The sequence below is a fragment of the Coregonus lavaretus genome (genome assembly GCF_964263955.1).
Source record: "Coregonus lavaretus genome assembly, chromosome: 21".
Lineage (NCBI taxonomy): Eukaryota > Metazoa > Chordata > Actinopteri > Salmoniformes > Salmonidae > Coregonus > Coregonus lavaretus.
In genome coordinates, this window is record NC_140008.1 from 24,286,568 (window position 1) to 24,300,058 (window position 13,491).

General features: G+C 41.8%; 1 protein-coding gene across 2 annotated transcripts in view; it reads left to right on the top strand.

Annotated features, from left to right (window-relative positions):
* LOC311148938 (neuroligin-1-like) overlaps positions 1–10,448 on the top strand; it is a gene marked incomplete at both ends in the record, with an annotated part of 247,151 nt that extends 236,703 nt beyond the window's left edge. Inside the window, 3 exons of one of the 2 annotated variants that reach the window (XM_084185974.1) lie at positions 3,291–3,503; positions 8,321–9,110; positions 9,620–10,448. In XM_084185974.1, the coding sequence (XP_084042100.1) occupies positions 3,291–3,503; positions 8,321–9,110; positions 9,620–10,448 (1,832 nt within the window). The remainder of the gene's footprint in view (positions 1–3,290; positions 3,504–8,320; positions 9,111–9,619) is intronic. The other variant, XM_084185975.1, reaches the window with a different exon arrangement.
* Positions 10,449–13,491: the final 3,043 nt, after the last annotated feature.

Below are 13,491 nucleotides of genomic sequence, written 5' to 3' on the forward strand. Positions count from 1 at the left end.
ATAAGTATTCAACCCCTTTGTTATGGCAAGCCTAAATAAGTTCAGGAGTAAGAATGTGCTTAACAAGTCACATAATAACTTGCATGGACTAACTCTATGTGCAATAATAGTGTTTAACATTATTTTTGAATGACTACCTCATCTCTGTACCCCACACATACAATTATCTGTAAGGTCCCTCAGTCGAGCAGTGAATTTCAAACACAGGTTCAACCACAAAGACCAGGGAGGTTTTCCAATGCCTTGTAAAGAAGGGCAGACATTGAATATCCCTTTTAGCATGGTGAAGTTATTAATTACACTTTGGATGGTGTTTCAATACACCCAGTCACTACAATGATACAGGCGTCTATCCTAACTCAGTTGCCAGAAAGGAAAGAAACCGCTCAGGGATTTCACTATGGGGCCAATGGTGTCTTTAAAACAATTACAGAGTTTAATGGCTGTGATAGGAGAAAACTAAGGATGGATCAACAACATTGTACTCTACTAACCTAATGACAGCATGAAAAGAAGGAAGCCTGTACAGAATAACAATATTTCAAAACATGCATCCTGTTTGCAACAAGGCACTAAAGTAATACTGCAAAGAATGTGGCAAAGCAAGGGGTATGTTTGGGGCAAATCCAATTCAACACATTACTGAGTACCACTCTCCATATTTCAAGCATAATGGTGGCTGCATCATATTATCGGTTTGCTTGTAATCGTTAAGGACTGGGGAGTTTTTCAGGATAAAAATAAACCCAGAATGGAGCTAAGCATAGGCAGAATCCTAGAGGAAAACCTGGTTCAGTCTGCTTTCCACCAATAACCTAAAACATAAGGCCAAATCTAGACTTGAGTTGATTACCAAGAAGACAGTGAATGCTCCTGAGTGGCCGAATTACAGTTTCAACAACCAATTTGAAAAAGCTTGAAGAATTTTGAAAAGAAAATTGGGCAAATGTTGCACAATCCATGTGTGGAAAGCTCTTAGAGACTTACCCAGAAAGACTCACAGCTGTAATCGCTGCCAAAGGTGATTCTAACATGTATTGACTCAGGGGGCTGAATACTTATCTAATCAAGATATTTTTTATATATATATTTTTTTATAGATATATTTATTTTTACAAATGTTCTGATTTTTCTTCCACTTTGACATTACAGAGTATTTTGTATAGATCGTTGAAAAAAAAAGACAAATTAAATCCATTTTAATCCAACTTTGTAACGCAACAAAATACTTTCTGAAGGCAATGTAGATGCATATATGGTAAGGTCCATCATTATTGGCAGCCTTGATAAAGATGAGCAAAAAAGACTGTATAAAATATATACAAATACTGAACAATTTTCAAGCCTAGTCTTTTTGATTCTCACCCCATCCCAGCCCAGCCCAGCCCAGCTAAATGTCTTGTAGATTGCTGTTGCTTCCAGGAGATAGCCTTGATGTAGAAACAAAAATAAAAAAATAAAAAACTTTGAATGGAATGGAAAAAGTCAATTAAAAGACTGTCAGACTGCAGGTCTCAATGTTTGGATGTGCATTTTGCAGGACAGAAAGGTTCTGAGCTAGAGATCGCATTTTGATACGTTGTGTAATATAATAATATGTGCCATTTAGCAGACACTTTTATTCAAAGCGACTTACAGTGATGCGCGCATCCATTTTATGTGTCTGCTGAATTGGTCTATTTTCTCATAACAACCTAGATTGACTCTGTATATCTGCATAGTTCTATAGGAGATGGTGAGCAACATAAAGCGCTGTAACAAAGAGAAAGTAGCAAATTGAAAAGGAGCCATAAGAGGAAATATAGTATGTCTCAGGGCTATAGGGGAAAGCGCTCCCAAGGTGATTTCCCAGGTAATGGACCTTTTAGCATGAAAATCAGAGAGATGGGGAATAGGGACTGCCATTAAACGGCTTCACTGTTGCTCCTTTGGGATGCATGGACTTAATCAGTTATATTTCACAGATGCCATCTTTTATATATGGGTACACATTAATCTGCAGTGTTACAAAACCCTAATTGGACAGAACTATGTGGGATAGGCCCAGAATGAAACAGCAGAGAAGAATGATGATTCTCCCTTTAATTGAACCGGGCCTTGCTGCTTGCACAACAATGCCTCTGATAATGTTGAAAGAAGTTACTAAACTGGTAATAAGCTTCTGTGTTTATTTCAATACTACTGCAATCTCGGCACCCAGAACCATATCTTGCATTCATATAGCATATATAACACCTTGAATAGGTTATTAAGTAATTTAACAGTGTAGGGGTAATAGTTTAGGATCTTGATGTAACAGCAAGCAATTGGCTGAATTCTTTAATAAGCTAAAGCATCATACATTATACTTTATTTAACTATTTCTTCAGAAATATAATACACAATATTTTCTGCAACACTTTGATGATTATCTACAACTTTGATATGTTTCTATGGTATATACGGTGCATACTTTGTTTTTGTTGACTAGGCTAATTGGCTAGATATCTTGTTATCAACCTAGCTATAAATGATGTAGGCCTATATGACATGTTCTGACTCCAAAATGATGCATTCTTAAAGAATATCCCTTTGCAGGTCTGCAGCTGAGACAGCCTGCATATTATGTTATCTATACATGACTTCATTTTATTATCTTTATCCCAAGAGCATTTGTCATGTGGTATGGATTTAAATCTGTCTGCCGCAAAATTGGATTTTCAGAATTATATTTACCGTAGCTTCCCTAAATTTACTCTTTGGAGTAATAACTCCTGTTTTATTGCTAAAAGTATTAAATGCACAAGCTTGTTGGTTTTGCATGTAAAACTCTGCTGTGCCTAAAGAGTCTGCTGTGAGTGCTGTGAGTCATTTCCAGGTAGACTCAAGAAGATGTTTAATCATCAAACACTATAAAATACCTGAAAAATACAAATCAAATGGATCTTACTCTCTCATGAACTTCACATGGATTTTCTTGCAAAGTTTTAACTACATTCTAAACTTCTGTAAAATAGGGTATTTACAATCAGAGTAAATCTGCAGAGATAGAATCAATGTTTGCATATGAATGTACCATAGCCTCCTGTAGCTCAATTGGTAGCGCGTGGCGCTTGCAATGCCAGGGTTGTGGGTTCGATTCCCACGGGTGGCCAGTATGAAAAATGTATGCACTCACTAACTGTAAGTTGCTCTGGATAAGAGCGTCTGCTAAATGACTCAAATATAAATGTACAATAGCTCTGTGTTCATACCTTATTGACAACCCAGGTTATTCATCTGTTCTCTGTTTTGTACTCTCTGTCTTCCAGGTTTCTTAAGCACAGGGGACCAAGCTTCCAAGGGAAACTACGGACTCCTTGATCTGATCCAAGCCCTGCGCTGGACTAGCGAGAATATTGCTTTCTTTGGTGGTGACCCTTTACGAATAACAGTTTTTGGATCAGGGGCTGGCGCCTCCTGTGTCAACCTCCTGACCCTGTCCCATTATTCTGAAGGTAACCGTTGGAGCAATTCAACCAAAGGTATAATGCAGAGGTTGCAACTTTTTACAATTTTAGGTGTCGCATGCCACCTGTGTGATTTGAGTTTATGAGAGTATTTTGTTCTGGAATGGCTGTATACATAGCCGCGGGAAGTAGGAGTGCTGAGGGTGCTGCAGCACCCCTTGAAACATAATAATAAAAATAATAATAATTTAAAAAAAAAAATATATATATATATATACACTACCAGTCCAAATACGGACCAAGTCCATATTATGGCAAGAACAGCTCAAATAAGCAAAGAGAAATGACAGTCCATCATTACTTTAAGACATGAAGGTCAGTCAATACGGAACATTTCAAGAACTTTTAAGTTTCTTCCAGTGCAGTCGCAAAAACCATCAAGTGCTGTGATGAAACTGGCTCTCATGAGGACCGCCACAGGAAAGGAAGACCCAGAGTTACCTCTGCACCAGAGGATAAGTTCATTAGAGTTAGCCTCAGAAATTGTAGCCCAAACAAATGCTTCACAGAGTTCAAGTAACAGACACATCTCAACATCAACTGTTCAGAGGAGTCTGCGTGAATCAGGCATTCGTGGTCAAATTGCTGCAAAGAAACCACTACTAAAGGACACCAAGAAGAAGAAGAGACTTGCTTGGGCCAAGAAAAAATGGACATTAGACCGTTGGAAATCTGTCCTTTGGTCTGATGAGTCAAAATTTTAGATTTTTGGTTCCAACCGCTGTGTCTTTGTGAGACGCATAGTAGGTGAACAGATGATCTCTGCATGTGTGGTTCCCACCGTGAAGCATGGAGGAGGAGGTGTGATGGTGTGGGGAGTGCTTTGCTGGTGACACTGTCTGTGATTTATTTAGAATTCAAGGCACACTTAAACAGCATGGCTATAACAACATTCTGCAGCGATATGCCATCCCATCTGGTTTGCGCTTAGTGGGACTATCATTTGTTTTTCAACAGGACAATGACCCAACACACCTCCAGGCTGTGTAAGTGCTATTTGACCAAGAAGGAGAATGATGGAGTGCTGCATCAGATGACCTGGCCTCCACAATCACCCGACCTCAACTCAATTGAGATGGTTTGGGATGAGTTGGACCTCAGAGTGAAGGAAAAGCAGCCAACAAGTGCTCAGCATATGTGGGTACTCCTTCAAGACTGTTGGAAAAGCATTCCAGGTGAAGCTGGTTGAGAGAATGACAAGAGTGTGCAAAGCTGTCATCAAGGCAAAGGGTGGCTACTTTTAAGAATATAAAATATAAAATATATTTGTTTAACAGTTTTATGGTTACTACATGATTCCATATGTGTTTTTTCATAGTTTTGATGTCTTCACTATTATTCTCCAATGTAGAAATAGTAAAAATAAAGAAAAACCCTTGAGTGAGTAGGTGTGTCCAAACTTTTGACTGGTACTGTATATATTTTTTATAAAAGTAGTGCACTGGGCCTTTACTAGTCCTGTATTAGTGGACCGATATAGCCATCTGCACCCCCCCGTCGGCGAAAGAATCGCAGCACCCCCACCCACAAACATCTTCCCATGGCTATTGCTGTATAAGGTGCTTTTTATTCTCTCTCTCTCTCTCTCTCTCTCTCTCTCTCTCTCTCTCTCTCTCTCTCTCTCTCTCTCAAATGCATACATTTTAGTTGCCATAGTCCACACCTTTCATATGCCTCTGCCTCACAACCACGAAGAACTATGGATGCTGCTGCTACCTTACTTTTCCCTTCCTTCCTAGCGGCTGGATGGATATACAGTTGAAGTAGGAAGTTTACATACACTTAGGTTGGAGTCATTAAAACTTGTTTTTCAACCACTCCACAAATTTCTTGTTAACAAACTATAGTTTTGACAAGTCGGTTAGGACATCTACTTTGTGCATGACACAAGTAATTTTTCCAACAATTGTTTACAGACAGATTATTTCACTTATAATTCACTGTATCACAATTCCAGTGGGTCAGAAGTTTACATACACTAAGTTGACTGTGCCTTTAAACAGCTTGGAAATTTCCAGAAAATGAGTTTCAATTGAAAATTCAAAATTTGAGTCAATTGGAGGTGTAGCTGTGGATGTATTTCAAGGCCTACCTTCAAACTCAGTGCCTCTTTGCTTGACATCATGGGAAAATCAAAAGAAATCAGCCAAGACCTCAGATTTTTTTTTTGTAGAACTCCACAAGTCTGGTTCATCCTTGGGACCAATTCCAAACACCTGAAGGTACCACGTTCATCTGTACAAACAATAGTTCACAAGTATAAACACCATGGGACCACGCAGCCATCATACCACTCAGGAAGGAGACGCGTTCTGTCTCCTAGAGATGAACGTACTTTGGTGCGAAAAGTGCAAATGAATCCCAGAACAACAGCAAAGGACCTTGTGAAGATGCTGGAGGAAACAGGTACAAAAGTATCTATATCCACAGTAGAACAAGTCCTATATCGACATAACCTGAAAGGCCGCTCAGCAAGGAAGAAGCCACTGCTCCAAAACCACCATAAAAAAGCCAGACTACGGTTTGCAACTGCACATGGGGACAAATATCATACTTTTTGGAGCAATGTCCTCTGGTCTGATGAAACAAAAATAGAACTGTTTGGCCATAATGACCATCGTTATGTTTGGAGGAAAAATGGGGTTGCTTGCAAGCTGAAGAACACCATCCCAAGCGTGAAGCACGGGGGTGGCAGCATCATGCTGTGGGGGTACTTTGCTGCAGGAGGGACTGGTGCACTTCACAAAATAGATAGCATCATGAGGAAGGAAAATTATGTGGATATATTGAAGCAACATCTCAAGACATCAGTCAGGAAGTTAAAGCTTGGTCGCAAATGGGTCTTCCAAATGGACAATGACCCCAAGCATACTTCCAAAGTTGTGGCAAAATGGTTTAAGGACAACAAAGTCAAGGTATTGGAGTGGCCATCACAATGCCCTGACCTCAATCCTATAGAACATTTGTGGGCAGAACTGAAAAAGCGTGTGCGAGCAAGGAAGCCTACAAACCTGACTCAGTTACACCATCTCTGTCAGGAGGAAAGGGCCAACATTCACCCAACTTATTGTGGGAAGCCTGTGGAAGGCTACCCGAAACGTTTGACCCAAGTTAAACAATTTAAAGATAATGCTACCAAATACTAATTGAGTGTATGTAAACTTCTAACCCACTGGGAATGTGATGAAATAAATAAAAGCTGAAATAAATAATTCTCTCTACTTTTATTCTGACATTTCACATTCTTAAAATAAAGTAGTGATCCTAACTGACCTAAAACAGGGAATTTTTACTAGGATTAAATGTCAGGAATTGTGAAAAACTGAGTTTAAATGAATTTGGCTAATGTGTATGTAAACCTCCGACTTCAACTGTATACTGTGATACCAGGCTCAGTTGGCATTTGTTTTTTGCCCTGTTTTTCTAGGACCTTATATTGTGTAAAACTCTTGAAGGATTACTAACCCAGGGAGAAGGTTAAAGTTGACTAAAGCACTGACCATATATAGGCTCTGATGGTATTCCATACCAGAATACCACACCCAGATCCACTTTATTTGGAGTGCATCACTCTCTCACCACCTAATCCACATTCTTAGGGGAGCCCCAATAAATGTTATCATGTCAGTGTATTGCTCCCTCTAATCTTATTGTCTTCAGAGATTAATTTAATGCAAAATTATTAATATTCATACTACAGCATGAAACGCTATTCAGACACAGTACGATAAATCCTGCTCCTACAACTTTGTCATTTCCATCTTTTTCTCAATGTGTGGGTTGGATCGAAAGAAAGATTTCATATCAACATGTTTGAAAATTTGATAATTAAACCAAGTTTTCTTTGTTGTTAGAAAGATAAAAATACATGTACATTAAAAGACGTGATTTCTTGTTTATAAAACTTCATCAGAATTAATAAAAAGCATTGCACCTATTGCAGTTTCCTCAATATTGAGCCCATGGGTTGTCATGGTAACACAGACTATTTATCTCTCTTTACCTCCCTCTCTTTCTCCATCCCATTGCTGATCTTTCTGCAATACATGGTGTCTTCCTACCTGGCATGTGTGAGGTGTAGTGTGTGTCATGTGTAGTGACATGGGTAGTTAATCATAAAAGCAGTATTATACTCTATAGTATATAATAGTATGTAATATCATGATAATTCCTATGATATTGTGTAACATGTTTGTCTACAAACCTTGGCAAACAAACCCTGAAATAGCAGTCTGTCAGTTTGTAAAGCACTAATCTCTGTTAACAATGCAGATGTCTGTCAAGACAAGAGACAATGTATCCCTCTGCTCTTCCAGGAATTGCACAATAAACTAAGCTAGACAAATGGACTTTTACATTTTCAAGGTTGTGAGAAGAGTTACGTCTATTGCCAGCATATGTAATCGCTCTTCAAGTGCACATAACTCTACAAGTGCACATTTAGATTTTAGTGTGAGTACACATCACGCTGTGTTTGGATATGTTTAGTAATGACATAGTTTCAGTGGTATTTCCTCCTGAGAGGCAGGTCATGTAGAGAGAGAGTAGAGAGTAGAGTATTACTTTATTAATCCCAACTTGGGAAATTGTTTTATCACAGCATGCATCATCAATGACCTACAATGACAGGACACGCAACAATGACCAACACATGATAAAAAGAAAAAACAAACATATTAAGACACATAAAGGCACATGCACCAACCATAGTTTTCTATCATACTCTGGGGGGAAACAGGCAACAACATTTTCCAATGTGAGTGAGTGTGATGCATTGTGATTCTATGAGGCGTTGTCTGACTCTGGTTGGCTTGTATCTTGTCTCTCGGCAGGACTTTTCCAGAGAGCTATAGCACAGAGTGGCACTGCGTTGTCCAGCTGGGCCGTCAGCTTCCAGCCTGCTAAGTACGCTCGCATGTTGGCCAAGAAGGTGGGCTGTAACCTGAAAGACACAGTGGACCTGGTGGAGTGTCTGCAGAAGAAGCACTACAAGGAGCTGGTGGACCAGGACATCCAGCCAGCCAGGTACCACATCGCCTTCGGGCCTGTCATAGACGGAGATGTGATCCCAGATGACCCCCAGATCCTCATGGAGCAGGGCGAGTTCCTCAACTATGACATCATGCTGGGCGTCAACCAGGGCGAGGGCCTGAAGTTCGTGGAGCTCATCGTAGACAATGACAACGGCGTCCAGGCCAATGATTTTGACTACGCCGTGTCCAGCTTCGTGGACGACCTGTACGGTTACCCGGAGGGAAAGGACATTCTGCGGGAGACCATAAAGTTCATGTACACGGACTGGGCTGATAAACACAACCCAGAGACCAGGAGGAAGACCCTACTAGCCCTGTTCACTGATCACCAGTGGGTGGCTCCGGCCGTGGCCACAGCAGACCTCCACTCCAGCTTTGGGTCGCCAACGTACTTCTACGCCTTCTACCACCACTGCCAGACAGAGCAGGTGCCCCCCTGGGCAGACGCAGCCCACGGTGATGAGATCCCCTATGTGTTTGGCCTGCCCATGATCGGTCCCACAGAACTGTTCCCCTGTAACTTCTCCAAGAACGACGTCATGCTCAGCGCTGTGGTGATGACCTACTGGACAAATTTTGCCAAAACTGGGTAAGTGCAGTACTGAGACCTATTTTAAGCTGTAATGTGTTTATGCATGCGTGCATGTGTGTGTGTGTGTGTGTGCGAGCAAGCTTGTGTGTGTGTGTGTGTGTTACATTTTTGTCTAGTTAAATAATTGAATACCATTTTGTATTTTTAAAAAAGTTTTTAAAGATTGGACAGCATAGGAAAAAAAATGAAATTTCTTTTTTGATTTGCCTTTAAGCATGTAGTCATGGAAGTAATTGTTTTTTGGAGCATAATGGGGGACAATGGCTTTTTCCCTCTGCAGCCAAAGAGCCCAAAGGGACCATCGGGATACTAATGATCTACATATATAACAGTAAATTGACATATAAAACAGGGCACCTATGAGATTTATGCCTCCACTTTGCATGGTTAAGCCAGCTCCATATGCCATTCCCAGACAATGGTGCTCGTTCTGCTGGAATGAGCCTCCATTCCTCATGCTGTGTAGTGGTGCTTTGCTCATACTAAGTTCCCTCTTTCCCTTGCAGTGACCCCAACCAGCCGGTCCCCCAGGATACCAAGTTCATCCACACCAAGCCTAACCGTTTCGAGGAGGTGGCGTGGACGCGCTACAATCAGAAAGACCAGCTGTACCTCCACATCGGCCTGAAACCCCGCATCAAGGAGCACTACCGGGCCAACAAGGTCAACCTGTGGCTGGAGCTGGTACCCCACCTCCACAGCCTGAACGAGGTCACCCAGATCATCTCCACCACCACCAAGGTCCCCCCACCGGAGGTCACTCCCAGGACACCAAAGAAGATCCCTGTCAACACCAAGAGGCCTAACCCTACGCCATTCCCCACCGAGTCTCAGGACAGTCAGAATCAGCCCTTCCTGGTGGACCAGAGGGACTACTCCACTGAACTAAGCGTCACCATTGCTGTGGGTGCCTCGCTGCTCTTCCTCAACATCCTGGCCTTCGCCGCCCTCTACTACAAGAAGGACAAGCGGCGGCACGACGTCCACCGGCGTTGCAGCCCCCAGCGCAACACGACCAACGACCTGGCGCACACACAGGAGGAGGAGATCATGTCCCTGCAGATGAAGCACACAGACCTGGACCATGAGTGCGACGCCATGCACCCACACGAGGTAGTTCTGAGAACTGCCTGCCCGCCAGACTACACGCTAGCCATGCGCCGCTCCCCCGACGACATCCCCCTCATGACCCCCAATACCATCACCATGATCCCCAACACCATGCAGGGCCTCCAATCCTTGCACAACTTCAACACCTTCCCCAGTAGTGGACAGAACAACACCCTGCCTCACACCCTGCCCCACCCACACTCACACTCCACCACCAGGGTATAGCCGGAAGGACGGACGCTGACACACACAGCACATGCCAGAGCTCACACCCATGTGGAATAACCTCTACTCCTGTGAATATATGAAGGAAATTGGGATTTTGCTGGGACGGGAGAAGAATTTCATTTTATATAAAAGAAGAAATGAGAAGAAAGTAAAAAAATATTTGAAATGAAAAAATAAACGAGGATAATTGTATTTCTGGTATTGAAACAGAACAAGGTAAACTTCTCCAGCTACAGATATCAACTTTGGAATTTTATAAACGATTGCTTGATCCTGTTATCTTGGAAAAGAGAAAAAACCTCAGTGGAGTCTCAAAGGAGTAGCGGACCGCTTTGTAAATTAAAGAAAACACATTGTTTTCCTGAGGCATCAAACTGTAGAGTACTCTTTCTGGAGTCAAGGGGAGATGCCGCTCAACCAATTTAGGCATGTGTTACTCTACAAGTAGAGGCAATGTAAGATATGATAAAAACAATCTAGAGAGGGGAAAAACTCTTAAAGATTATGCACAATGTAGACATTTTCAAAATGTCTTGAATTCTTTTCAGCAATTTATTTTTGGGGAACAGTTTTATTGTATAGAACCTTTTTACATATCTAGATATGTACACAAAGCACCAATGCTGTTTAAGTCGTTCTTGGGCGTCAATACCGCAAATCTGCCAGCAGAACAAAAACGGAGGGATCCACTGGCTTTCTGGCAGATACAGCTTCATCACACAAGTGCTGTCTATACCGAGAGCTGGAGGACAAAGAACACTGGAGATTTTTAGCACGAAGCGCATGACAATTTATCTGCTTGATGGCTGTTCTGCTGATTAAGTCATAATTAAGAAAAAATGTCAGCCCCGTTGGATTAGTTTGAAGGAACACTTCCGGTTGGCTTACAAACCCACAAACCCACATGGGTTAAGGTCATGGGTCATAATTGGGGACAGCAGGGGAGGGTGGGCTTATGGTAACTACAGTACATACACAATAGCTTGAGTGAACATGGGTATAAGGACTAGTTTTGTACAATGTGTGTTGGTACAACTTTTTGATAGTGGTGAATCACTCGCTGTTTGGGATCCCAATGGAGGGACGTTTCATTGTACCCTTTTGATCAATGTTATTTGCTATTACATATTGGGTTTCTTATCACTGCTCTTGACTAGTTCAAGGAAACTTTAACGTAGAAAAGTAATTACCTGCACTGTTTATTGTTTTTGTTTTCCGTATGAATGATTCCTAAACACAAAGAGGGCCCAGGGCTATGAAGAAGGGAAAGTGAAGGCTAGGGAATAGTAGAACCTTTTGGCTGCATACATTTTCTTTCCTTCTATTATCCTTTCATAGAGTATGTTCCGTAGCGCTGTTTAAAGATTAATGCGTATAAATTTGTAATTGAAGCGAGGAGGCCCTCCGCTGACATGTTGGATGTGCCTGCAACCCAACAGCATTTGGAGGAAAGGCGGGGTGGAGAGAGAGAGAGAGAGCAGGGGCTCCAGGAACTCCCATGGTACACCTCTCCCAGGGAGGAAACGGTGATCAGGCAGATTCACTGCAGTAGAACCGCTTAGAACCGTCTAGCCAGCACCCTTGTCTCTCACAGAGTAATTTCCATTTGCTTCTGTTCTGTTCTTTTTTTATTTTCTACTGAAGATGCTGTACTGTATTGTCTCAGATTTTCTGGACTTTTAGTTGTTGTTGTTCCGTAGCATGGTTTATTCATGAACACACGCCTTGGTGTCACATTGTACAAGCCTGTCAGCGTGTTACCATGACTGTCCCGCTAACCCCTAGGCAGCCCATAGTGAATGTTCCTGCCCTCACAATGCCAGAGTGCAACTTCACTCTGCCAGCTAGCGCAGGCCAGGAGAGTAACAATGTGTCATACAAATACATACCAGAGTGAATAGCTTAAAGGAGGAAGCCGCTGATGGGGAAAATAGTTCTCTAAACAGTCAAAAGGCCAACTGTACTCAAGCAGAGAGTGAAGACGACACATACAGTAGTAAGAGACGACACATAAGTAAGACATAAAGTAGTAAGAAAAACATTTGTCCTCCCAATTTCCTGTCAATAAAGCCTGGACATAATGTGTCTGCTGAGAGGAGACAGTTGCTCTACAGTCATTCAAAGTAAGAACATACCCTGCCAAACAATGGGATGTAGACAAGGTATAGCTTTTCTGGGGGAGGTGAAGGAAAATTAAAGTCCACATGGCCCAAAACTAAAACGCAAGCAATTTCACCAGCCTGTATTGCAGTGGTGTGACCTCTAAACAAGGCTCCTCACTGGAGAAATGACACAGTGGGAGAAAACCGCCCAGCGAATTAAACATGTAATTGCACTACGGACAAATGATCAAGGAATTGGAGAACAACATTGGAGAGTTGGCAGGAGAGGCGAATGCTAAAGAAGCACTTACTCTAGCACGCATGATTTACATTTACATACATTTAAGTCATTTAGCAGACGCTCTTATCCAGAGCGACTTACAAATTGGTGCATTCACCCTATAGCCAGTGGTGAATGATTGGGGATTAAGAGGTGCAGGGAGAGAACTGTGTTCTGCTTCTGAATAACAGAAAACCTCTGACACAGAGCCAGTCCTCAACAGGATGTTCCCATCCCATGCTGGATGAAATTGCTCTTTGCTAAGAAGCTATTTTTGTTTTTTTTTGTCCATTTTAATTGAAAACAATCACAGTAAGGTACTTAATTGTTACCCATAAATTATTTGATTTTGAGATAAAAATGGCTGCATTGGACCTTTAAAATTTTATGAGCCAGTGGTGAAGGAGAGCTTTAAGGGCTCTCCCTCCAGATTTGCATGCAGGACTTTCAGAAGGCGAGAGAAAGAAAAGGTATACCTGAAACTATAATGTGACGATGTGGCTCAGGCCTGACCTGTGTTACCCAGGCCTCGACAGAGGAGGGTCAAGCATTGTGAATGAATGTAATGCAAAGAGTGCCATTTCCTCAAAAAAAAATGCTACACAACATCTTTGAGATCTATGAAGATCTTTAAGATCTGTAAAAGGGTGATCGCTCT